Here is a 27,699-nt window from a genome sequence, read left to right on the forward strand (position 1 = left end):
GCGCACCGCACATGGAGAGTGCAATGAGAGGATGTTTTCTGTCAGAATAAGCAGTAAGAGAGTTATGAATGGAGTGTACCGTTCCAGTGTGGCAGCGTACCAGTACAATGGGGGCTTGGGGGGAGCAATGGGCTTGCCCGGTCTCCCCCCGGGCTTATCGGGCTGACGTGGTATGAACCACGATCACGAACGGGGATTGGTTGGCTGGACAGGATGGGGCGGTGGCTTAGGCGGGAGGATAAAGAGCAAGGGCTCGGTGTGGGAGGCCTCTTTGGCCGTTGTCACCCAGTGGGTGTTTTGTTTTTGTGAAAGTGTTCTAGGTAGGCGTTTATATGCAAGAGAGGGGGTGTGTTTTGAGGAGTTATTGGGTGGAGTTAGGCTAATTTTAATAATTTTATTTGAATTTGTGACAATGGAGCCTAGTAAAGTGGTTATGGCGTTAAAAGTTTTACAAGACGAAGGAAGGGAGGATTTAATAAAAGAGGGTGTATTAGAGGAGGCTTGGGTGGGTTTGAGAAGACCGAAACGTCGTTCGGCAGAGGGTGTGTCAGCCGCAGTGGCTGCTTGTTCTTCCCCTAAATCGGGAAAGAAGTTTTTACGAAAAAGTGTTGAGGGTCGGAAGGTCCGTCACTCACCTGATTTGGGGTCTGTTACCAATACTTCCTTGCTGTCGGTTTCGGCGTCAAGGTCACGAGGGAGACGAGGGGGGTATTTGCCCCGGCGGAGAGGTTCGTCATTTGTGAGGAGAATTTCGTCAGGCGGCCGCAGCGCTCTGACTAGGCCTGCGGTAGCAAGTGCGGGCCGCATGGTGGCGCAAGGAACAGGCGCGCAGGTGCAAGTAAGCGCGCGCTTACAAGCCCAATCGCCCGTAGAAAGAGGCGCTGAGCAAGATTCAAGGAAGGACGAGGAAAGGACGTTAGCTGGCTCTCGCAAGATGGCGGCGCCCAGAAAAAAGTTTCAATCGATGCCGGTCATAAGTGAAACAGTAGTGGGCAAGCCAGATGTGCCTGTAAATGCTGGTTCACAGTTAATTAATGAGGTGGTAGTCATTATTGACAGCGAAGAAGAATTGCAAGAAGCTGACAGAAGGATTATAGACCCGGTTTTGGGTTGTACGCGGGTTTCTCATGGCTCAATGAAAAACAGGTTGATACATTGGACCCCTAGATTGGTCAGTCCAATGATACATAAGGTTCAGTCATGGGAAATTAATAATCAGGATGCATTTCAATTAGGTGAGCAGGTGGAGCTAGTGGATGACAGTGGGGCAGTGTTTAAAGGTATAGTATGTAGTGAGGCTGGGATTTCGAGCCTGCTGGATAAGGTTTATGTGGGTTTAGATAGTCGGCAACTTGTTAATGAGGGTACATCTGGGTGTGACACATCGCATGTTTCGGGCGAGCATGGGGTGCAGGCGATATATCGGCAATCTGGGCGGATTGTTGGTGATAAGAGCTTGCCGGTGAAGGTTCGGGCGCCTTCAAAACATCGGCCTGAAGGGAGGGTGCGATCAGGAGCGGTCCATCCGACTTCGAGGGATGCAGAAGTTTCAGTGGCGGCTCAGCCATCCACTAGCCAGAGCGCTGGTGATGATTGGGCTGGGTTGGATGAAGAATTACTCGATTACGAAGAAGTGGAGGTCCCCGTCATGTCGAAGAAGAGAGTAGTAGTGGCAGATGAAGAGCCGCTTGGGGTTCAGGGCGGCCATGTTCCAGTTCATCGTCAGGAGAGAACAGCGGGCAGCTTACCTAGAGGTGAGGAGGGAGGCGTTCATGGTGGTGGTGATATTTCGGGGAAGTTGAGTCGGGCTAATGTTTCTAATGTTGCAAGGGGCTCCAAGGAGCTGCAAAACATGGTGGATGCTGCGATTCAAGTGAGTGCGGTCACTGAAACGGAAGGCAAGAAGGATGTAAGTGGGGGTAACGTTGATAAGTCATTAGAAAAGGATGAAGCAGGTGTGGGTGTTAAGTCGGGTGCTATTTCTAGTGGGGACGTGACGGTGAGTGGTAATAAGTTAAAGAAGTTGCCTTACATGGGAGTGTCGATGCCTTTGGGGGCGCATCTCACTCAGCATTTGAAAGACAAGATCTGGAAAGGGGAGTTTATTGATGTTTTCAAATTATTGCATAGGGAGGTTCAGGCAAAAGAAGGGTCAAAAGAAGAAGAATGGGAGCTAGCTAGGAGACCTCGAGTTCCAAATACGATAGAGAATTGGACTTCGGCTTTTTTGATTTATGCAAGTGTTTATTGTGAAAAGCATCAAGATTCTTGTGTAGCGTTATTGAAATACATGGACGTGGTTCGGAGAGCTCAAATGGATTTTGGAGGTTTTGGTTGGTTCAGGTATGATGAAGAATTTAGAGCAAGGAAGGCAATGGATTCATCTAAATTGTGGGGAGAAATTGATAATGAATTATGGATGCAGTGGTTAAGGACTGCAAGAAACGCGCCAACGATGCATACAGCAAGTGGTTTGCCGGTGCAATATAAACCCTTTCAAGGGCGTCCCACCCAAGTTGGGGTGGGTTTCGGGCATAGAGGGCAATTCCAAGCAAATGGGTCCTGTTGGTCTTTTAACAGCGGGTTTTGTAACAGGCAACAATGCAAATTTAGACATGACTGCTCCAATTGTGGGGGGAGACACCCTGTGTCACAATGTTTTGGTGGGATGCAAGGGTCTTGGCACGTGCAATCGTCAAGAGGAGGGGACAGGGGTAGAGGATTTACACAGCAAGTTGCAGGAAAAGGGTCCTACTCCTATTAAATGGGACGTTATGGTTTATTGGTTGCAGTTTTATCCAAGGAGGGACGATGCTAAACTTTTGTTGGATGGCTTTATAGAAGGTTTCAGGTTACGTTACCAAGGTTTGAGGTTGAGGAGATGGGCTAATAATTTGAAGTCAGCAAGAGAGCATCCAGAAGTTGTGAGAACAAAGCTGGGAAAAGAAGTGAATTTAGGCAGAATTGTTGGCCCCTTTTTAGATTGGCCGCTGTCAAATTTGACTATTTCCCCGCTAGGTGTGGTTCCGAAGAAACAGGATGGGGAATTTAGGTTGATACATCATTTGTCTTGGCCGGCGGGGGCCTCTATAAATGATTTCATCGCTGCAGAAGATTCAATGGTGCATTATGCATCTGTGGATGAGGCTATTGCCTTGGTACGAAAATGTGGAAAAGGCGCAGAGATGGCGAAGTCAGATGTGGAGTCAGCATTTCGTTTGTTGCCGGTGCACCCAGATGATTTTTCTTTGTTGGGCATGCAATTTGAGGAGGCCATATATGTGGACAGGATGTTGCCTATGGGTTGTTCAGTTTCTTGTTCTTTGTTCGAGATGTTTAGCTCATTTTTGGAATGGTGTTTTTTATTTTGCAGCCGCGGTTCTTTGGTGACCCATTATTTAGATGATTTCTTTTTTGTTGGCAAGTCTGGGTCTGGCGGTTGTGGCAGAGCATTGCAGGATTTTGAGCAGTTGATGTCCAGATTTGGTGTTCCATTGGCGAGTGACAAGACAGAAGGGCCTGTGTCATGTCTTACCTTTTTGGGTATAGAACTGGATTCGGAAAGAATGGAAGTGAGGTTGCCGGAAAACAAAGTGCAACATTTGATTTCTTTGTTGGAGGAGGCAGTGGCAAAACCAAAGATTGAGTTGCGGCAGGCACAATCATTGCTTGGTCATTTGAATTTTGCCTGCAAGGTGGTTAGGGTTGGCAGGGCATTTTGTCGCAGGCTTGGTTTTTCCATGCGGGGAGCTGTTTTACCACATCACCACATTCGCCTTCGGGCAAGTATTAAGGATGATTTGAAGATGTGGATTGAGTTTTTGAAGGAATTCAACGGTGTGACTATGTTAGTGGAAGATGAAAGTTGGTTTTGGCACGTTCAGATTTTTTCAGATGCCTCTGGTGCTCATGGTTTTGGTCTATTTTGGGACGGTCATTGGGCAGCGGAGGCTTGGCCCGCTAAATGGAAACAGTCGAAGTTTAGCATTGCATTTTTAGAATTTTTTCCTTTAGTGGTTGCGTTGGTGCTTTGGGGCCGGTTTTTAGCCAACAGGAATGTAGTTTTTAATGTAGACAATCAGGCCGTAGTACATTTGGTTAATTCACAGAAGGCAAAAGATGAGAAAGTGCTGAAATTATTGAGGATTTTCTTGCTGAACTGTTTGAAGTTCAATATCTTGTTCAAAGCTAGACACGTGCCTGGTGTTTTTAATAACATCGCTGATGCTTTATCTCGATTTCAGTGGCAGAGATTTCGTGGTTTGGCGCCGGGAGCAGATGTTCGGAAGACAGTTATACCTGGGGAGTTGTGGGATCTAGGAGAGTGAGGATGTTGGAGTTAGTTCAGCAATCAATAGCTCCATCGACGAGGAGGTCTTACTGTCAGGCATGGTTGGATTTTCTGGATTCAGGTGCGGTACGTAGGTGGGGTGAGACTGATGTTATATATAAGAGACAGGACGATGCAGTTCGATTCATTATGCTACAGATTGAGTTAGGTCTGGCTGCAGTGACTATTTCGGGTAAGTTATCAGGGGTTTCTTTTTATGGTAAGTATTTTTGGGGGTACGATCCAGTGGAGGGTGAGTTATGTAAGAGAATTTTAGCTGGTTGGGCCAGGGCGGGTGGGGTGAGGTGTGATAGGAGGCGTCCTATAACTCATGATTTGCTGAGGCCTCTGTTGGGGTGTTTGGGGGAAGTCTGTTCTTCTGAGTGGGAGGTCTCTTTAATTTCTCTTTGCATGTCCTGGTTGTTTCATGGGGCTTTTAGGATTTCGGAGCTTTTAGGGTTAAAAGGGAGGCAGGGGCTTATATTGGAGAATGTGCATGTGAGTGTTCAAGGAGTTTGCATATGGTTACCTTTTTCCAAAGGGGACCAGCTGGGCAGGGGCCAGGAGCTGTTATTGAAGGCATCACGATCCAAGGACTGTCCAGTGAGTTGTTGGTTGTCTTTCATGGCATTACGGTTACATTATTACAGGTTTGTATTTATTCATCAGGATGGTTCGCAGCTGTTAGCATCACAATTTTTAGCAGTTTTAAGGATGGCAGTTAGGAGATTGGGTTTAGACCCTAGTAGTTACGGTACACACTCTTTTAGGATCGGGGCTGCGACGGAAGCGAGGAGACAAGGTGAATCAGATCAGTCAATTAAGCAATTAGGCAGGTGGAGGTCTAGATCTTTTCAGAGGTATGTGCGCTCGTTTAAGCAGTAGTTAGGTATTTCTTGGGAGTTTTTATGTATGGGTAGTTTTGTACAAGTGTTGCTGATTTGCTGTACCGCTCTTTTACAAATGCTCTCTGCCAATTTTTTCTGTATGTTTTGGATTGTTATAATTTAAGATGTGTATTAACATATTTCTCTTGTAGGTTGCGTCGGGGGGCCGGACAAGGTTTGTGCCGTTTGGATCGTGGGTCACTCCTTCGTTTGCTGGGCGGAGAAGCAAGCGGCATCGCGGCATTTTGGAAGGCAATTGGGGCTGGATGGGGCCAGAATAAAGCTTAGTTGGGTAGGTAAGAGTGGCATGAGATGGGGGGAGTTGCTGTACGTTTTGGCAAAAAGGTTTGATCGTGGTGTTTGTCCTGATGTATTAGTTTTACACTTGGGTGAAAATGATTTGGTTGCGCTTTCGGGCATTGGTTTGTTGAAGGCGATGAAGTTAGATTTATGTAGGATCAAAGAGCGTTGGTCAGGTACACATATTGTTTGGACGAGTTTTGTACCTAGAAGGGTTTGGAGGGGTGCTTATTCTTTTAAAGGAATTGAGAAGCAACGAAAAAAGGTGAACAGGGAAATGAGGAGTTTTTGTAAGGATCAAGGTTTTTCGGTGCTTACACATGAGAATATTGGGGTTTCTGATGTAGAATTGCTTCGGCAGGATGGGGTTCACTTATCGTTTTTGGGTAATGAGCATTACTTGTTAGAACTTAGGTCGTTGATTGCTAAGTTATTGGGCGAAAACTTATGGGATAAGTAAAATTTTTTGGGTGGGGCAGGAAAACGCCTGTGCGGGTTTTCCTGTGTGGCCTTTTGGGGGGGAAGGGGTAGATCAGAAAGATGAGAGGGCAGGGAGTTTGCACAGACAAGGGGAACTGGAGAAGGTGACTGCAGGACACATGGGTCAATGGTTGGTCGAGTCAAGGTGGGGATAGGACAAGGGGTAGTGCAGTGGGGTCATTTTAGAGGGAGGGGGAGGGGTTAGGTGATGAATTTTGTATTAGTGAGGATTGGGTAGTTTTGTGAGGCTATTATGCCAAGGTTGTAATTTTGCCAGACCTGTTCTATTAAAGCGGCCTTTTACCCCTTTAAGCGAGTGTCGTGGTCATTTCATGTGTCGGCCCGATGGGGGCTTGGGGGGAGCAATGGGCTTGCCCGGTCTCCCCCCGGGCTTATCGGGCTGACGTGGTATGAACCACGATCACGAACGGGGATTGGTTGGCTGGACAGGATGGGGCGGTGGCTTAGGCGGGAGGATAAAGAGCAAGGGCTCGTGTGGGAGGCCTCTTTGGCCGTTGTCACACCCAGTGGGCGTTTTGTTTTTGTGCCCGCCCGCCCTCCCTGTAATTTTTGTTAGATATTAGTGTTGCGTTTAGGTGGTTTTTTGTAGATTTGAACATTACGTTTGTTAAGGAGTTTTTTGTTTTGGGGTTTGAAATTTAACTTTTGCTAGAATGGGATAGGTACCAACTCTGTTTTATTTTGTTTTTCATTATGATGACAACGGCATAGATATGTGAATAAGGGGGGGGGGGGGGTTTATTTTTGCCGCTGATAGGCGGGTCTGGTGGGGTTTTCTATGTTTAATAAGTGGCCTTTTGGGGGGGAAGGGGTAGATCAGAAAGATGAGAGGGCAGGGAGTTTGCACAGACAAGGGGAACTGGAGAAGGTGACTGCAGGACACATGGGTCAATGGTTGGTCGAGTCAAGGTGGGGATGGGACAAGGGGTAGTGCAGTGGGGTCATTTTAGAGGGAGGGGGAGGGGTTAGGTGATGAATTTTGTATTAGTGAGGATTGGGTAGTTTTGTGAGGCTATTATGCCAAGGTTGTAATTTTGCCAGACCTGTTCTATTAAAGCGGCCTTTTACCCCTTTAAGCGAGTGTCGTGGTCATTTCATGTGTCGGCCCGATGGTGTGTTTTGCCAGTGCTTAATTTGTGCTTGTTGTTCCCGGTGCTTATTTTTAAGGGCCGGCGCTTATTCTTCTGCCTCAAGTACTTGCTGCGAGCAAAAGACACCTATGGGAAAGACAGAGGAAGAGAAAAACGAAAAAGCGTCACAAAGAGAAAAAGCAGAACGCTTCAAGAGTGAGCGGAGGGGGCAGCGAGTGGCTTTGGTGTTGCCGCCATGCCAGGTCACCGAGCCCCGCCACTCCCGTCCATCGTCTTTAGTCTCGTCATTAATGGTCTATTACCCACAATCTGTTGCAGCAGCAGGGGTTGACGAGGAAGCTATGAAACGAAACTCACCTGGTTGCGTTTTCGGTTTTCTTCTCTGACCGCATATAAAAGATAGGGAGGCCAATCGGTGCATCCAGAGGATGAAGAGTGAAGTCAGAGCTGCTCCGGGTTACCAGCGGCAGGTAAAGACCCGTCTGCGGGCGAGCACTTCCTGCCCTTGATCTCTTAACCACACATTCAGTCTTTATGATTTAAAAAAAAAAATTCCAAATCTTGTATGCTTGAGTAGGGTCTGTCTTGGCCGATCCTCGAACCCTGCGGCATGTTTAAAGGTACTGTCGTGTCTTACTGGCTCTAGGCTACACCGGTCATTTAGTGGTTCTCTTGTTTGAAGTTGGACTCCACCTATCCCATAGGTTTCTGGTGCACTGGAGCCGAATCGTTTCAGCAGAAAGTGGCATAACAAAGGCTCCCGCATCCCCCATGGTGCGGTAAGGTGGGGCGAGCTCCAGTACAGCTCCTTTGCACAGTACCCTGCGCACGAGCGGCAGGCCACTGACTGGGTACAGGGAGGAGGGGCCCTCTCTAGGTACATTGCAGCCTAGAACCTGGGGGCGAGGGACTCGGCGCAGCGAAAGATCTCTCCAAGGGAGACCGGGGGAGCGCGCGCGGGGCTGTGGTATCCCTCGTGAGCGAGGCAGTGGAGCGCGGAGGTTGTCCTGGGTGCCTATCGCTGTGCAGAACGATGAGTAGATCGGCGTTGTCTTGTTAAACACGGCCGTATACTAGCGGTCGAAGTGCATTAAGAAAAGTATTGGAACTAATGCATGTTTTGAGTAGCAAAGCTTGGTTGGTCCAGGGCGTTTTAGCGGCACTTGCATTTGCTGAACCTCCAGTTGCACAAATTAATATTCCTTTCAGATAGCAGGCACCCAGGAGAGAAGGCGTTACTTTAGCTGCCTCTTTCTTTCACTTCATAGTCCATTCTTCTTCTCTTTCAACCAGCGGTAACTCAACTGTTCGGGAATATTTTTATGTTAATAAAAAATACGGTAACTGTTTAGATCAAATTAACGAAGCTTTGGTAACATCGCTCCTCCGTCCACTTCGACCTCTGCCGTACACCGAGAATATGGTTCTAATAATGAGAAAAGCAACATGTGTTTTGCACCCGTATGATGGGTCATTGTAGGAAGGTAGCCTCTTTCTACCCTCGTTAACCCCACTTTTGGCCTGTTTGTGAGTATATGTCAGGGTGTTTTTACTGTCTCACTGGGATCCTGCTAGCCAGGACCCCAGTGCTCATAGTAGAAACCATATGTTGTCAGTATGTTTGATATGTGTCACTGGGATCCTGCTAGCCAGGACCCCAGTGCTCATAAGTTTGTGGCCTATATGTGTTCCTCGTGTGGCACCTAACTGTATCACTGAGGCTCTGCTAACCAGAACCTCAGTGTTTATGCTCTCTCTGCTTTCTAAAATTGTCACTGCAGGCTAGTGACTAATCTTACCAATTCTGATTGGAACACCCTTATAATTACCTAGTATATGGTACCCAGGGTATTGGGGTTCCAGAATATCCCTATGGTCTGCAGCATTTTTTTTGCCACCCATAGGGAGCTCAGACAATTCTTACACAGGACTGCCACTGCAGCCTGAGTGAAATAACGTTCACGTTATTTCACAGCCATTTTACACTGCACTTAAGTAATTTATAAGTCACCTATATGTCTAATCTTCACTTAGTGAAGGTTAGGTGCAAAGTTACTTAGTGTGAGGGCACCCTGGCACTAGCCAAGGTGCCCCCACATTGTTCAGGGCAAATTCCCCAGACTTTGTGAGTGCGGTGACACCATTACACGTGTGAACTACATATAGGTCAATACCTATATGTAGCGGCGTCACAATGTAACTCCGAACATGGCCATGTAACATGTCTAGGATCATGGAATTGTCACCCCAAAACCATTCTGGTATTGGGGGCACAATTCCACACATCCACGGGGCTCCAGCATAGAGCCCGGGTACTGCCAAACTAACTTTCCGGGGTTCTCTCTGCAGCTACTGCTGCTACCAACCCTCAGACAGGTTTCTGCCCCCCTGGGGCCTGGGCATCCCAGTCCCAGGAAGGCAGAACAAAGAATTTCCTCAGAGAGGGTGTGACACCCTCTCCCTTTGGAAATAGGTGTGAATGGCTGGGGAGGAGTAGCCTCCCCCAGCCTCTGGAAATGCTTTGAAGGGCACAGGTGGTGCCCTCCTTGTATAAGCCAGTCTACACTGGTTCAGGGATCCCCCCCAGCCCTGTTCTGGTGCTAAACTGGACAAAGGAGAGGGGAGTGACCACTCCCTCCCCACGGGAGGTGGCCAGAACTCCTCCAGTGTGTCCCAGACCTCTGCCATCTTGAATGGAGAGGTGTGAGGGCACAATGGAGACCTCTGAGTGGCCAGTGCCAGCAGGTGACGTCTGAGACTCCTCCTGATAGGTGCTTACTTCTCTCTGTAGCCAATCCTCCTTTGTGGGCTATTTAGGGTATCTCCTGTGGGTTTCTCATCAGATAACGAATGCAAGAGCTCACCAGAGTTCCTCTGCATTTCCCTCTTCGACTTCTGCCAAGGATCGACTGCTGGACTGCTCCAGGATGCCTGCAAAACCGCAACAAAGTAGCAAGAAGACTACCAGCAACATTGTAGGGCCTCATCCTGCCGGCTTTCTCGACTGTTTCCTGGTGGTGCATGCTCTGAGGGCTGTCTGCCCTCACCCTGCACTGGAAGCCAAGAAGAAATCTCCCGTGTGTCAACGGAATCTTCCCCCTGCAGGCACCAAACTTCTGCATCACCTGTCCTCTGGGTCCCCTCTAATCCTGACGAGCATGGTCCCTGGAACACAGGAGCTGGATCCAAGTGTCCCTGACCGTCTGTTCAGGTGCTTCTGCGGTTGCTGCCTGCTTCTGAGTGGGCTCTCCGTGTTGCTGAGCGCCCCCTCTGTCTCCTCCTCCAAGGGGCGACCTCCTGGTCCTTCCTGGGCCCAGGCAGCACCCAAAACCTTCAACAGCGACTCTTGCAGCTAGCAAGGCTTGTTTGCAGTCTTTCTGTGTGGAAACAACTGTGCATCCTCCAGCACAACGTGGGACATCTTCTGACCAAAGGAAAAGTTCCTGGCATCTTCCATTGTTGCAGAATCTTCAGCTTCTTCCACCCGGAGGCAGCCCTTTTGCACCTTCATCCGGAGTTTAGTGGGCTCCTGCAACCTTCCCCCCACCCCCCGGACACTTGTGTGACTCTTGGACTTGGTCCCCTTCCCTTACAGGTCCTCAGGTCCAGGAATCCGTCTTCAGTGCTTTGCAGTCAGTTGTTGTTCTTGCAGAATCCCCTATCTTGACTTTACTGTTTTTCTGGGGTAGTAGGGTAACTTTACTCCTACTTTTCAGGGTCTTGGGGTGGGGTATCTTGGGCACCCTTAGTGTTTTCTACACTCCCAGCGACCCTCTACACACTACACTAGGCCTGGGGTCCATTCGTGGTTCGCATTCCACTTTTGGGGTATATGGTTTGTGTTGCCCCTAGGCCTATTCTTTCCTATTGCATTCTATTGTGTTTCACACTGTTTGCACTACTTTTCTTACTGTTTACTTACCTGATTTGGTTTGTGTGTGTGTATATTACTTACCTCCTAAGGGAGTATATCCTCTGAGATACTTTTGGCATAATGTCACTAAAATAAAGTACCTTTATTTTTAGTAACTCTGAGTATTGTGTTTTCTTATGATATAGTGCTAAGTGTTATGGTAGGAGATATGCATGTCTCCTAGTTCAGCCTAAGCTGCTCTGCTATAGCTACCTCTATCAGCCTAAGTTGCTAGAACACCTCTAATATACTAAGGGATAAGTGGACCTGGCACAAGGTGTAAGTACCACAAGGTACCCACTATAAGCCAGGGCAGCCTCCTACAGTAATTAGTAAATAAAATACGTTTGGGATGGTACATGCAGACACATTGTCTATCTATACAGAAATATATCAGCTGACAGGAAAATAGACATCCTCAAAAAAGAAGCTCCTGGTTCTCACCTCAAGCAGGCTGTCCCACTCTACTTCGGGCATTTTAACCCAGAAAACCACAACTTCCTCTTCTGTCTGTCTTCAATAGACATTCCTGTTGCCTTCAAACTTTTTAATGCCTCCTCCATTGAAAAATGTTTAAATATGCCTACACCTATTTAAACATTGCAGTTAAGTTCTGTTACTGTTTTAGAAATGCAGTCAAATGCATGATGCCAAACACACTTGGGGGGAGGCAGACCTTGCTAAGGTGTAAAAGTATCCTCAGCATGATTATTAGAAGTGAGGGTGGGGTTTCTAAAGAGTATTTGGAGTTTCTTCCCTTCTGACACACACAACCAGCTTAAATGGCGGCAGTGCTTGTGATGGCCATTGCAAAGCTGTTTAGTGCTACTCATTTCTTCAACTTAAAACAAACCCCTGTTTTTAGCATAATGCTTTTTTTGACCAGAGCCTGGCGCCCCCTTGGAATTACTTGAGCCCCCCCCAGTTTAAAGATCCCTGCCCTATGGCCTTCCTATTTATCTTAATTCCAGGGGTGGTGCAGGTGGTTGTTTGCTGCTGTCAAACTTTCCCTCTGAGGGACTGTGGGCGGCGGTGCTGGTCTACAGAAATTTAGGCATGTTTTTCTGATGTTTCATCCCGTTCTTTCCGCTCTCGGTAAATGTTAGCGTACTAAGTGAAATTATGAGCGTGAGGGGGCTATTGAGTGGTATATCATGGCTGGTCTCTCCCACTCACTGCCCTTAAGGCAGGGGGTTGGTATGATTCAGCGCATTGGATCCCTTTTGGGCCGTGTACCTCATGTATGACTTTATAGCCTTTGCTCATTGGTGTTGGCAGTGGTTCCCAATGGCAGGGGTAGGGGTGCGGGGGGGGGAGGGTGGCAGACGCCCCCATTTACCTGGAGAAAAAAAGGGGGAGGAGGGGAAGTTAAATAATAGAAAAAAATGAGTGTTATTTGTACCATTGAGGATCTGAGAATATCCTTCAACCAAAGTTTAATAAAAAAATAAATTGAAAAAATACTCCAATCCTATTGAATGAGGCAGCTTTCTTCTGCGAGCTGTGTTGCATCCATAGATCCAGTGTTGGAACTCAGATATAAAATGATCTAATTGGCTGGCCGCAACATGCAAAATAATCTTATGGCCACCATTACAGGGCTCAAGGACTTGGTCCCCTTCTCCAAAATAGAAAATGAAAAGGGCTCACAAGGGGGCAAGGTGAGCACTTCCTGACTTTAGGCCTATATAGGGGCAGGAGTGTCTTGTACTGAGATAAAATAAAAAATGTACATCTTTATTTTTGGATTAATGTATCTTAAAAGCCTCCCAGCAAGGCCTCTGGCACTGCAGATTTACCGTTTTGGTTCATGGAACTGTCAAGCTTTGTAGACCACCACCAAAGCTAGCTCCACAGACAAGAGCCCTGCTGCGACGCAGGTAGGGCAGTCTAGCGCCAAGCTTCTATTGCGTAGACCCTCACAAGGCCAAGATTCCCTGACTGAAGCGCCCAGGGTGGATCCATGTCAAACTTCTATCCACTGGGAAGACTACCTGTAGCCAGAACTCTGCACACTGAAGGGATCCGCGGCGCTGGGCCCAAGGCAGAGTTGTATGAAGCTTCCATCCAGTGGCAGACCACCACCAGACTGAGCTTCATAGACTGATGGGACCTGGGGCACCTCGCTGAAGGAGGTGCTGTGTCAAGCCTCCATCCCTTATGTAGACCACTTCCTGCCCAAGTTTTGCAGACTGCAGAGCCGAGCTGCTCTGAATGGGGTGTCACATGAAGCTTTCATCCACTGAGCAGTCCACCACCTGGCTAGGCTTCGTGCACTTCAGAGCTCAGTTTTGCAGGGCCCAAGGTGGTGCCCTGTCAAGTTTCCTTCCAACAGGCAAAGCACCAGCTTGTTAAGCTCCACGGACTGCAGGGCCCCACCTCGCTGGCCCCGTGCTGTGCTGTGTAATCCTTCAATGCACAGGGTAGACCACTTCCAGATGGATCTTTGAGGACTGCAGGATCCCATTGCACCCGGCCAAATCGGCGTAGTGTCGGTCTTCATCCACCAGGTAAACCACCTCCAGAAAGAGCTTCACAGACTGAAGGGCCCCACTGTGCCAGGCTTAAGGTAGTGCTGCGTCAAGCCTCCATACACTGGTTGGACAATCTTCAGGTTGAGCTTCACAGAAGGAAGGGTTTGCTCTGCTGGGCCCAAAATGTTGCCATGGCAACCCTCCGTCCATCCGGCAGACCACCACCACACAAGCTTCATGGTCTGAATGACCCTGATGTGGATGTCTAAAGGCTGTGTGTAGTGAGGGTTGGATACCTGAGGAGCAGCAGGCCTTGCCAGAAGCCAGTCCGTATGTCCAAAACCCACAATGGCCCTTAGCCATATGAAGAGTGTCAGTTGGATGCCTGTGAAGGATGGGTCACAGGGCTAGGCCTTGCCCCCACTTGCCTCCTACTGCATACAGCTTAAGTAAGTGCACAGTGGAGTTTGACCTATGGTATATGTTTGAAAATGAGGTCTGCTTACACAATCCTTGTTAGAGTGATTTTCTGTCATTCCCTTTCTTGACATGTCTAAAAGCCATGTCCTATAAGTGTTAAGCTGTCTGCCACAAGTATTGTACATTGACTGGAGACATTCCCTACTATGCACTGCCAAAATGTGTGTGCAGTCCCATGCAGAATTTGGTGCAAAGAAGTAGGTTCTGGTTGAATCAGACCAAAATACCTGTTAGATCCCCTTCCCCTTTCAGAGGGCCATGGGGCAAGCAAGGGTTACTGGGCCCAACAGTGGGGTTTGAGGCCTCTCATTCCTGGGGACCGATCTGCTATGGGTCCTGACCACCTGGGCCAAGTGCACCTTAAGCACTTGACTCTCACTGGCAGCACAGCGGGTCGAGCAGTCCAAGGCTTCTGGGGGTGGGATGGGACTATTTGCAAACTAAACATAGGCTCAAGACCCAAAATGCATCCAGCAACCACTACAATAAATTAATATTTAGCCATATGCTAGGTTTATGATAAAGTAGTATTTTCTATACGAAAACAAGTACGGCATACACAGCCCTTCTAAGTCTCACTTTAGCATTGTCTGGGCAGAGCCTCGAGTCACTCATTACTGATCATGGTTATCCCCATTTATGATGGGCAACATTCAGGTTAGGCTTCATTACTAGCCAGAATCTTAGAAGTCCCATTATGGCGCTATAAAAGTCAGTGTTCTAGCACTGCAGAGCCAGTTCCCCCGGCAGATCAACTTCCCCGAGGGCCCTTTGGTCCGACCATCAACCTTATCTGCTCCGGCTGGTGATCCTGGACAGAAACCCTGAAAGCGTTTGGCACTCCAGTGTCACGATGGACAGGGGCTGATATGGACATGGAGAGGCAATCTTGTTGAGGGAGGCAGAGCAGCTGGGCACCCATGGTGCTCCTTGGATGAAGCTGTAAGTTTCTTGGAGCCTGCTAGTTGTTGGGGGAGGCTGCTTGGCTCCTGATGCCTCCGTGGTTGGCCAAAGCAAGAGTAAAAAAAGAGAAATCACCCCCATACCATGGGGAAAACATCTTCCATGCTGGGGTGGTGGGGGGTCATTCGCCCCCCCCTCCCCCCCCCCCCCCCAAACTAAACTCCCAGTTTTGAAGTTTGTCTTTGAAAAATTAAAAACTTTGGAAACATTTGACAGCCAGATATGTTTGACAGAGCCACCCTTCAACCTTTCCAACATTGATATGAACCACTTACTACTGACAATCTTTGTGAATTCTAACCAATAGTAAATTTGTCTATTCAAGGAGTACTTCTATGGGTGCAGTGTTGCTACTTTTCTGGTAAACCTGACACGGTCAAAAAAATGAACAAAAATCCCTCTTGGTGAAATCAGGACGACAAGAAAAAACAGCATAAATAGAGCCAACTACCAAGCCAAGAATGTATGTACACCCCACATGAAGCTATTCCCCAATGGTGACTTCAGTATGCAGACAGGAGTGCAGTAAAAGCCTGTTTAGAGGGTGTGGAGGAAGAGGGACAGCTGAGGAAAGGCAGCCAATGAGTGGGTATAGAAAAAAAGCATTGGTAAAGCTAATAGGTCTGGCTTGACACTATAATCCTAAATAAAACATTAAAAGAAAGTCTGCTGCAGTTAATACATGAAACTAAAAAAATGATTGCTTTCTGAATACCTACCATGAATCTATGAAAAAAGACCAGTGTGCTTCTGAGATAAAAGAAAAAGGTTTCTCATGCTCTGCAATGCAGGTAGTCCAAAGGAGCAGGATTTTAGATCAAACAGCCAGTAGCATAAGGTGAAAGAAAAGTACTGCTTTGGGTTGAGCCAAAGCCCACTCTGTATATGTAAAGACACCAGTAAAAATAGGCACTGCAAACAGCTTCGCTGTCAACCCAGACTGTTAAAAAAAAAAAAACAAAAAAAAAAAACCCTACTGCTGCTGTCAACATGCTGGCTGCAGTGGCAGAAGAGGATAGAAACTGGTTTTAGGGTGGTGTAGGGCAGAAAAATAGCTGTGGACCTGAACCTGAAAAAGCTCTTTTGCTCACCATGCCATCTCAGTTTGGACCAGGCCACATGCAAATCAGTCTTGATCCTGCTCCAGTAGTGACAGTCCAGCCTGAACTGTCAGGTCAGGCCTTACCTGAACTGGAACACTAGTAGCCCAAGACCAGTTTCACCCTGATCAGGTTTCCATCAGTCTGGTAAAGCTTTTTTTCAGTGAGCCCAGGACCAATGTCTTGGCATAACCTTGCCACTTAGGGTGGTACATGAAACACAAAAGGTGATGAGTAATGCTTGCAAATAAAGCTGGACAGGGCCTGCCAAAGGTGCAGCGACTCCTGTGCCCTTGCCAGGTGTCTCATGGTGTTCATTGGCTGTCATTTTGGTCTGATGCTGCAACCACACTACTTTCCCCCTACTTGGTGGTTACCCTTAACCTGCAAAAGCTGTGGTATTTAGTTGTTTAAGCTTGATAGATGTTCATTTATAAAGCTCACTGTTGCCCAGAGAAGGGTGCAACACATTACTTAGTTACTTTAGAGTTAAAGGAAGTTACAGCGAAAATATGAGTTTTGAGTTGTTTTCTAAAGGAGAGGTGGGAGGTGGTCCTGCCAAGGCTAGTTGGAAGCTGGTTCCATGTTTTAGTTGTCAGGTAACAAAATATGGGTCTGCAGTTATATTTTTCCTCAGATGAGTAATTCATAGATTATTGGCAGGAACCGAGCGAAATGTGGGAGAGGGTATGTATCACTTGATGAACTGTCTACAGTGTAGTAGAGCCCCCAGGCATCTCCTGCATACATGCCAACATATTAGAAGAGAAAAGTGGGAGAGTTTTAGAAAAAATCGAGAGAATGTATTTTCCACCACTGACTTCTATTGGGGCCTGAATCGGGTTACTGTTACGTATGGGATTTGCAAGTCTGCTGCTTCAGGATCAGATATTAGATATGTAAATGTGCTTTTTTTCTTACCTGTCAGGAGCACGGAGAAAGTGCTAGGACAGGCAGAGAGAGCATGATGCTGTGCACTGGTCTGCAGAGGCAGGATATTGGCAGTGCATACTCTGAGTTACACAAGACCAGGAACTGTCAGCTGAAGCCCACAGAGAAATCAGGTTTTTACATGAAGGAGGCGGGAGACCAGCCTTGAAATCTATAGCCTCCCGCCTGCATCAGGAGGGTTGGCATGTATGCTACTGCTGGTGTCAAAACGCACAAAGCTTTGAACCATCCAGAATAGTGCTGTTTTTTCCAAGTTCAGCAACAGAAACTGACCCTTTTTTAATAGCCCTCCAGCGTAGTGGATTTTGCCATTTTTAAGGCAAATAAATATGAGGGTAGTTTGTCATTTTGTTAGCTATCCCACTTTCATGTTTGCACATCCCTGACACAGTTTTAATTGTCTGCAAGACTAAAACTGGTCTATTGTAGTAGGACGCCTGCTTGTATATGGGCCTCGATTATTTAAGTGCTTGGCAGGTATATTGATGCTAAGACAGAAACAAATTTGAGAAAATTGTGAAAATCAATGTTTTGTCATACGAAATGAGAAATTGAAGGAACAAATAGAAGACAAATGCTAATCAGAAATATTTTAGCATCGTCTAAACTACTCCTAAATTATTTTCAAACAAATAGCGGCTCAACTGCAGTGTTATAAAGAATACAGTGGGTTTTACAGAAACTGATTTTTTTAAGTACAGTCTCCTGGCCCATCCAGAACCTTAAAACATGTACAAATGGCCAGTATGTTTCTCTAAGGAAGGTGGCTACCCCAGTGGGGCCCTCAGTGTGTGATTAGGACTACATGAGTCATGTTTGTGTATTTGCTCCTTGTATGAATACATAGTAAGCAAGTGACCCCATGTCGTGTATGATGCTTTCAGCAAGTCCTAGTTTTTTTTTTTATTATTATTTTATTTTTTTAAGCTAATAACTCCAATATTGGTAATAATGCGAATACACAGACCAGGTGTGCTCCTGGCAAATAATACAGACTGGGCTGATGGTGTCGACCAGGAAAAGGAGTCATCCGAGGTTCATGTCTCGTAACTAGTCACAGCTTTTTGGTACACACGCTGTTTTGCTTTCCACAAAACAAAAAGGAGGCTCTGAAGTTTAATTGCTATGCCTCAAGGTGTATAGCCGGAAAAAAGCTAGAAGGTCAGGAAAATTTGGGTGAGTACTCAACATCCACCATACATCATCCTAGAGGTTGCTGGCAGCCCTCAACATTTTGAACAGGTGCAGCACCGAGCCTGGGATGGCACTGGGCCTGATGCATGTGCACTCCAAACCCTTTCATAGAGGTTGGCACATGTCTGTCTGCCTACATCATAGTTGGTTACGCTGTGGAGTCATTGGGTCACAGCTCTAACAGCAATCAATGAGGTAGGCCTGGGGCAGAATCTATTGCATATCTGACTTGATTCTGATATTTGATTGGATTGTGGCAGTATCAGTCATGTGTCCTCTCTCCTCTAGATGGTCGAAAGGTAGAGAGCCAGTTATATATGTCTGGACAGGCAGATTCATGTCAATGGGTGCAAAGAAAATCTTTGATTGCAGCTGTCCAGACTCTTTCATTGTTTGCCTACTGAATTATCCTGCTAGCCTGAAGGAGCTCCTTTCTAAATGGGAACCCATTCTTGTACGATGACCTTGATTTTGATTCAGTGTTTAGGTGTGAAGATAAAACATTTAGTGCATTAAATAAACCTTAGGTGGTTGGGTATGTGGTCTCTTTTAAAGGTCTGAGATGCAGCAATTGCCCCAGGTGAAGGTGCTGAGGTGTGAGATACTGTTAGTTTCTGTGCTATACTGGCCCTGACTGAGAAGAGGAGCTGGTGACGTAACCATACAACAGTTGCGCATAGGCTAAAAATCCCACATGAAGTGCGGGTGAGTCGAGGGGGGGGGAGATCCCACCATACTTGTAGTTCGATTGAGAACAAGGCAATATCCCAGTTGAGGGTCCACGTCAAATGTCTGTTTTTAACCATTTGTTTTTCTTTCCAGCTTTGAAATCTTCATCATGTCTCACAGACCAAGAAAAAGGTGAGGAAATGTTCATGCAGCAGCTACAAGGGTCATTGTGATGGAGACGGGAGGAGGCAGTAATTGATGGGGTAGTGAGATGCCTAATGTGCATGCAGGAGCTCAGGAGGCTTCATTCCACCACCATTCCTGTTTATGCAGGCGATCATCATGTCCGTCACATGCATGCCTTGGGCAGATGGGGATGCAAACATATTAAAAAATAAAAGCAGCATGTATTAAATCTATACTGATAACGTGTTATCTATCTATCCAATATAGACAGATGTAAACCAAAGTTGCTGCTACACTGCTCTGACCTTGATTTGATTGCAGTGCTGGTGTTTTGAGGTTCTGCTTTCCAAGAAATCCCCAATTACCCATTTGAGGTACTGAGAAGAGACCTAAATGTGTTAGAACAGTGCATGAGAAAAAATAGTGTGCCAGCGAATGTTAGTAAATGAGAAGACAGAATAGGATTTAAAGTGGTTAATAAGAACAATAGTTGAAAAGAGGGTACATTGGGTAAATGAAGTTTAGGTTCCACTAGGGGAAATTGTATAGGACCTTGTCGAAGTTGTGGGCGTTGTGGCTAATGATAAAGATTGGCCAGGAGAGAAAACTGAGGCCCATATTTAAGGAAAATGACACTGCTGATAGTCAACCTAGCACCATTTTTTGACGCGCAAACAGCCAAAAAATTACTCCTAAGTATAGACAGGAGTCATTACCACAGCCCCAGTGCCTACCACAGGGAACCAGTGTCCCTAGAGCAAGCCCAACATACCCAGTGCCAGCGGGGGGGCCATGTGAGGGGCCCCCACTGGCACAGCACTCACATACACTTACCTGTGATGGGCTCCTCCATCCAGTATTGTCAATGTGGTGTGGGTGGTGGTGATGCTGGGGGTAGAGATGGGCATCTATGTGCCCATTTCATGGTGGTGCCCCATGAAAATAGGCCTACCAGCACTTTAACACCTGGTCTGACCAGGCATTAAATAATGACGCTAATCAGGCTTATCGCCATTATTTAGGTCTGCCTCCTAATTGCACGTCATTTCAGCGTTGGGAGCTAAATATGGCGCTGGAGCTAGGGTCATTTTTAGGAAGGGAACGCCTACCTTGCATCCCATTGTCGCAATGAGATGCAAGGTGTTGGCGCTTCCTAAAAATGGCGCTAACTCCAATATTTTGATACTGGACGGGTCTAGCGTCAAAATATAAATATGGAGTTAAGTTAGCACTGCTTTAGCATCACAAAAATGACACTAAGGCGTCACTAACTTTCCATAAATATGGGCCTGAGTGTCAGAAGCTGTGAACAGAATGGATGTGTGTGGAAACTAATGCTTTAGGTCTGAGGTCATCAGGAGGGTTCTCCATGGGTGGAAAGACAAGTATTTCTAACATGGTGAGAGATGTAATGCTTCCTGTAGTAACGTTAGAACAGAAGGAAAATGGAGAGGATATTGAGCATTCAGCTGTGATACCTCTAATTCTCTCAGAAGATGTGCATAAAGTTGCATTATCATCAAATGATGCGAGAATGAAGAAAGTGCTCTTTCATCCATAGAACAAGCTTAGTGTAGTGTAGGAGGAGCTCTCCGACGAGGTTGTAACTTTAATTCTGTTGCAAAGTATGCAAGAAGTTATGTTATCACCAAGTGATGGGTGTGGAGGAGAGAATGGGGGAAGTGTGTCGGTGGAGGCTCCATCCAAAGGGGCGTTGAGTGACAGTCTGAGGGTCTTCCTCTGTTCTGTTAGTTAAAGATTGATGGGACTTCTTAGCAGGCAAGGGCTGATTCAGGATCATCATATACGCAACGAAGGTATTTACTAATTTCTTGGGGTGTGTTGATGATTTGAGTCTGTTACATGTATGTCTTGGGGTTATGGATATTGTTTCCCTAGCAATAAGGGTTTACAGAGTGAGAAGCAGAAGAATGAAAATGTGGAGACTGTATGAAAGATATATGTTGAAAGAAAGTACATTACTGGGGTGTTGTCATAATGTGAAATGTGGGATTGTGTTGGGACTGGACAGCATGAAGACAGTGCAACAGTTCATAGATGGCATGACAGGATAAATAGAAGAGTGATACCGAGAAGTGGTCAGTGAAGTCCTTGAAAAAATTGAAGGGTTTTAAACACACAATTGCTTTGTGCAGTGGTGAGACCTGCATGAAAGACACCCATCAAAGACACTCATCATTTCACATCATCAGTTGACGGATGAACATGATAAATTATTGGCGCATGGAGTGATTGAACTGATGGGAGCATTAAAAATGGGCGAGCCCAGTTGTAATAGCTCAAAAGGTGTAGAACTAGGTGGGAGTATGTGCAGATTTGAAATATCGGAGCATGGTAATCTGTGTAGATAAGCTCCCTTTACCCAGCATTAGTGACCTGCTGATGACAGAGAAAAGGCACAGAGGTTCAGTACAATAGATTTGCCGTCAGCATATCACCAAACCAAATTGAAAGAGGAGTCTAGATATAAACATAGCAAAATGTGTAATCGGAGTTCAACTGCAAGATAAATTAACAATTGCCATGATACATCTTCCTGCTTCGAGAAACAGAGAAGAGTTATGATCCTTGTTGAAACTCAGTGATTAATATCTAAAGTTTGTTTCGTATTTTTCAGAGAAAACAATTGCAGTAGGGGCTTTGCTGGGTAATTACATCTGTGTTGAAGGAGACATGTAAAGGGGGCGTTTAGTCTCATAAATAGGGTGTAAGCGAGGCACCTATTTTCCACTTTTGATGTGGAATGCCGAAAATAAGTAAGGATTGTCTGGGATTCAGGATGGGGAGGGAGTCAATAAAGCTTTTCATCACAGGCGGCGAGTGATGCAGAGAAAAATATTTGGTAGTGGTACAGGAGACATTAATTTCTTTATGTGCATGAAACCATTCTAGGATTTTTGCGTGGGGGGGGTTCCATGTGTATTACACACAGATTACAGGCCTTTATTCCACTGGTTATCTACACTGGTTATCCACGACATGGATTACTATTTTGCAAGAATGTAATGCCAGAGTGGAGTGTATGGCTGGATGGCAGAATATAGTAGAGTACTTACCTTGGAATTTGGGTTTAGGAATGAAAGACAGTGCGTGTGAAGCGGGAGATGATTTGGGGGACAGTTAGGAAGTTGTTGTGGGAAATGTAGCAGCAACAGAGGCCGAGGGCCTTCGGTGAGCTTGGCTTCGGGTATCCTGGAGGTGGGGGAACGATGGTAGCAGCGGCCACTCTGACAGGTTGCTGTATTAAAATTCAGACCGCTCCACACCAAACCATCTGTCTCGGCTCCAGGCCCTCTGGAGTCAGAAGCGAGCAGAGAAGCAACAGCCTCTGCCTCTTCAGCGTCCGTCTTGTACACGGCCCCATCATTCTCCAGGCATCCCTGGGTGCAGTAGAGAAGGGGGACTGCCAGCACTGTGGCTCTGGGGAGACCCTGGCCTTCTGCGGCCAGGGAGCTTGAAGAATGATGTGGGAGTGCACAAGAGGGACGCAGGGGAGGCAGAAAGGAAGACTTTAGCACCTGTGCTGGCTGGAGACAGCCCCTTTGACCTTGGGGGCACAGCGCAGGGTGGAGAAACAGAGAAAGAAATGCCCTAAAATGGAATTAGTGGAGCACAGAGAGCAAGACCCGAAGAGATAAAGGGAGAGATGAAACATAGTAGAAGCAGGGAAATGGAGAAGGCGAGACAGTAGAGCCAGAAAGAGACTGAGGCAGAACGAAATGGGGAGAGAAAGAGATGGAAAGAGAGAGAGTGCAAGAAAGTGAGTCCTCACATGCTGGTTCCCCAGCAGGACTTGTGTTCTGGACTCTTAGATCCAAGCTGGAGCCCTGAGTCAGTCCTTCCCATGCATTCTCTAGTTTGCTCACCACTACCTAAACCTATACTTGTTAATGCAGCATATTTTATGTTTCCAGGAAGACTGTTCTCATAGAGTCTCTCCTTTGCAAGATAAACAATTCTGAATACTCTTGACTCCACAGTGTTCTTCTGGAGTTTCCCCTCTTGATGACACAATGTGGCCATGTGTTTCTTTCTGGACCTCTGCCACAGCCGCTGAGCCCAAGGAACTGACTACTGTCCGAGCACGTGCACTCTGTTTATGCCCTCCATCAGTGCCTGAAATGTCTCATCATTAGAGTGTTGCATAGATACACTCTACACACATCTCTTGCCACTGGAAGCGCAGCTCGAACTCGCCAGTGTCCGCTTTTTAAAAATTATTATTATTATTAAAAGTGCGTCAGAAGAGATGCCCTAATGCTTCCACCACTGCTGTAGAAAATGTCGAGCCTGTGGCACAAGGGAATATGATAGGGAAACCCCGCTGAACTTAATGAGAGCCCCCTGAGACTCCCATATATCTCACATTATTTATTGGCCTTGGGTTGAACCACGGGTGCAGGGGATTTGGTAATGAAGAATTAGTGGCCCTCCTGGACCGCAAAAGTCTGCATTTAGCTTCTGCCCAGAGCAAGTAGAGCGAAACTAGATACACGCTGAGATGTAAGATTGCAGGAGCTACCCTAGTGTAGGGTTGGTGATCACCATTTGGGAAAAGATAGACATTTGGAGTTTGGTGTCTCTGGACTCGCAATGTAAATTCGCAGCTTGTGGGGAATTCTGATTTTAAATCGTAAGCCTGAAAATGCCACTTTTAGAAAGTTGGCATTTTTTTACATTAACCATTCTGTGCCTCTTCCTGTCTCTGTATGCACATCTAGGGTGGATGACAGATGGGCTTTCAGCATTCCCTCTAGACAGTCATACACAAAGGGAGCTTGGGTGTGACATTTGCATCCTGATGGCCCATCACCAGGCTTATGGGTCTTTCTGGGCTAGATGGGAGGGAGAAGTTGACACTCACACCTGAATAGGGCTGTGCCTGTCCTCACATAAGACTGCATAATCCCTTTAGAGTGTCTGGAGCTAGGGAAGGAAGGGCAGGGACCTTGTGTTCTTCAAAAGCCTCTTTGACGGCCTCCCCACTTCAAATGCACATTTGGGTACAAGTACTGGGCCCCAAACCCCATCAAAACAGAACTCTACTGGAACCAAGGACATTCTGCCAGTAACAAGGACAGCTGTGTTGCCAGGAGGAACTGCCGCTCTGCAAATATGCATTGCTGTGTTAGCCTACTGCTTGCTGTGTGCAATGCAGCCTGCTGCTTCTTGTCTGGAGTGAGGCGAACTGGACCTGTTTGCACTTCCTTGAATCCAAGATTCTCCAAGGGCTTGTTAGAGTGCTCCCTGTTCTTGAAGTCTCAGGGCAATCAAAGAGTTCAATAAACACCTACACAGCTACCTGACTCTGTGTCCAGCATCGGATCCTGTCCGGATTGGCACATTATCTCCCTCAGGCGGCAATTCCTGTAAACAGAACACTCTGCTCTCCACTCATCATGTCAAAGGACCCGTCTTTTATCTTTTGAATGCGGCAGAGTCCTGGTTGCTGATAACGCATGCCTCGATAATCAGCTGAGCTCAACACACCATGTTACACTCTTCGACAGATGTATCCTTGACAGCAGTGCGTTGCCTTATAACACAGCCTTCCTGTGCCAAGGCATTGCCTTAGCAACTTTGTGCTCTGCTTACAATCCTGAGGTAAGGCAGCCAGAGCAGTGCGACATCAGGAGCCTGTCTTCAAGGCCGCCAATGCCTGCAGTGCGTCTGTGCCCCACCGCCTTGCACCAGGTACTGTGTGTGTGATTGGTCCCTGTCATCGCACTGCACTCCCTTGCGGGCAGGTGACTCAAACTATGTACTACGGTCCCAAGGGACCCGTGAAGGATCTTCCGATCTAGTGGCTAATCATCTGCATTTACCTACAGATACGTTTGACATTTGCACAATCTGATAATCCACTGCTTGGATCATTGCCCAGTGTAAAATGCATAATTTCAAGCACTACATTTGACCTATATTTACATTGTAAATCATGAGATCTACTCATACGATTTTTGCCGTTTTGGTCTTGATTTACTCCGATAAATATTCTGTTTTTCAAAACTGGTGTTGAGTCTTTGTGGTGTTTTCCCAATGTTACTGTAATTTAAGTTTTGCACAAATACTTAACACATTGCTTTTGAAGTTAAGCCTGACTGCTCTGTGCCACGCTACCAGAGGGTGAGCACGGTTTAATTTAGGTTGTGTATGTGTCTTACCCTGACCAGGATTGTGGTGCCTACTTGTGCATACCTCTGCAAACTAGAGACCCAATTTCTAAAACCAACACTTACACATAACCCGTGATTGCATCCATCTACCCTCCTTTTACCCATCCATCCTTACACTCATTCATCCATCAATTAACTCATTGATCCATCAATTTTCCTCTTCACTCACTGATTCATCTTTTCACACTCATCCATCCACTGTTTCACTTGTCCATCTACTCACCCTTTCACTCGTCGATCCACTCACCCTTTCACTCAGCCATCCATCCTATATTTCACTAATCCGTCCTTTCACTGATTCATCCATGCATCTATCCATTCACCTTTTCACCCACATCCATCCATTTTCCCTTTCACCCATCAGTCCTTTTACTCACTCATCCAGCCATCCATCTGTCATCCGTTATTTATCTATTCTTTCACTCATTGTCCTTATATCCATCCTTTCCCTCATCCATATATCCATCTACCCTTTCACTCAGCATCCATCCACCCTTTCCCACTGCCATCCATCCATTCATCCACCCTTCCTCCATCTCATCCATCCTTAAATTAATCCTTTCTCACATTTATCCATGCACCTATCCATCCACCCCTTCACTTGCCCACCCATTCACTGTTCCAGTATTCCAGTCATCCGTTGATCCATCCACTCACGGTAAGTATGAGCCTTTGCAGGCAGAAGAGGCCCATCAAACCCCCTACACCTGCTGTAGCTGCTAACGCAGCGGGTTGACGACAACCCTGGCCAAGAGCTCATTAAAAAAGTAATCAAGCAGAGGAAATTACAACAGGAAATCACTACTTTTGGAATCTAGGTGCTCTAGTTGGCATAACATTTAGGAGTACTGGGGGCCCAGGATTGATTGATGAATTCTTGAGCTTCCTTCGAAAGGCCTGGGAGACTTCAGTTTTGCCTGAAAGTCGCCTGCTAGGAGAGACAGCTGTCCCGATAAAATCAAAGGATGAGGAGACCCCGCCGGGTCCAGAAGGAGGTTCCAACACCAGGGCAAGAGACTGGGAGGGGCACAGGCCAGTTCCATAATGATGGGAAACCAAGGTTGGCCTCTCCAATTTGGAGAGATCAACACCATTTCTGCTTCTTGTCTCTGAAGATGTGCTAGGACCCTGGGAATCGCCACAAATAGAGGAAATGCATAGGAGAAGAATGGGATCCAGTCCTGGAGGAAAGCATCCGTCGATCTTGCTCCTGGATCCAGCCGCTAACTGAAATAAATCGGGAGTCGAGTGTTCAAGCGTGAAGCGAAGAGGTCAACGTTGCAAGGACCCCACTTCCGCATGGACTCGTGGATGCAATCTCCAATCGCTGGCATCCTTCAAATGTCGGGAGTGCCAATCCGCTATCCCCTTCTGTTGACCCAGAAGGTGCTCCAACGTCACTGATATGTGATTCTGGAGAAAAAAGTCCTTGGCAATTTCCGTCAGTAATTTTGAACGTTTCCCTCCCAGCTTGTTCACAAAGCGAACCGCTGAAACATTGTCCATACGGAGAAGAAGAATCCACTAAGAAGCCTAGGAATTCTATAGATTGTGTAGGTGTCAGGATGGATTTTTGGACGTTGATAACAAATCCTAACTCCTGAAGGAGAGAGGTCGCCCATTCCAGATGAATAACTATAGTTAGAGGAGACTGGGACAGAATTATTATGTCGTCGAGGTAGATGATAAAACTAACACCCCTCGAATCTTAGAGATTCGACTACCGGTCTCATCCGCTTCGTGAAACACCACGGAGCCAACAAAAGACCGAAGGGGAGAACCTTGAATTCGTAAATCTTCCCTTCCCACCGAAACTGGAGGAAGCGTCTATGGGGAGGAAAGATATGAATGGACAGGTAGGCGTCCTTCAAATCTAAACGTACCATCCAATCTCCTATCCAAAGGATGTCCCATAGCAAATGGATCCCATCCATTTTGAAATGGCGGTAAAGAATCTACTGGTTGAATTCCCTCAAATTGAGTACTAACCTGGATCCGCCTCCCTTCTTGTTGACCAGAAAGATTGGGCTCACAAACGCCCGGGGATGCAGATTGGTTTCTTCTATTGCTTTCTTCGATAGAAGAGAAAGAACCTCTTTTTGAATGAAAATCCAATCTAATTGGGAAAAATACTTAGTGTTGGGGAAGGATGATTGTTTGGGAGTCTGAAAGAATTCTGGGGGTTATTCTAACTTTGGAGGAGGTGTTAATCCGTCCCAAAAGTGACGGAAAAGTGACGGATTTACCACCAGCCGTATTACGAGTCCATTATATCCTATGGAACTTGTAATACGGCTGGTGGTATATCCGTCACTTTACCGTCACTTTTGGGACGGATTAACACTCCTCCAAAGTTAGAATAACCCCCTCTATCTTGAAACCTAGAACAGATTCCAGTACCCAAGGATTGTTGGATAACTTTTGCCAATTTTGGTAAAAAAGCTGCGTGCGACCCAACACCCC

General features: G+C 46.6%; 1 protein-coding gene across 1 annotated transcript in view; it reads left to right on the forward strand.

Annotated features, from left to right (window-relative positions):
• Positions 1-934: 934 nt before the first annotated feature.
• The window catches only part of LOC138247045 (sacsin-like), a 123,097-nt gene continuing 96,332 nt past the window's right edge, over positions 935-27,699 (forward strand). The window contains exons 1-2 of the mRNA XM_069201795.1: positions 935-2,343; positions 19,007-19,045. Of these exons, the coding sequence (XP_069057896.1) occupies positions 935-2,343; positions 19,007-19,045 (1,448 nt within the window). The remainder of the gene's footprint in view (positions 2,344-19,006; positions 19,046-27,699) is intronic.

The sequence above is a fragment of the Pleurodeles waltl genome, chromosome 7, assembly GCF_031143425.1.
Source record: "Pleurodeles waltl isolate 20211129_DDA chromosome 7, aPleWal1.hap1.20221129, whole genome shotgun sequence".
Classification (NCBI taxonomy): domain Eukaryota; kingdom Metazoa; phylum Chordata; class Amphibia; order Caudata; family Salamandridae; genus Pleurodeles; species Pleurodeles waltl.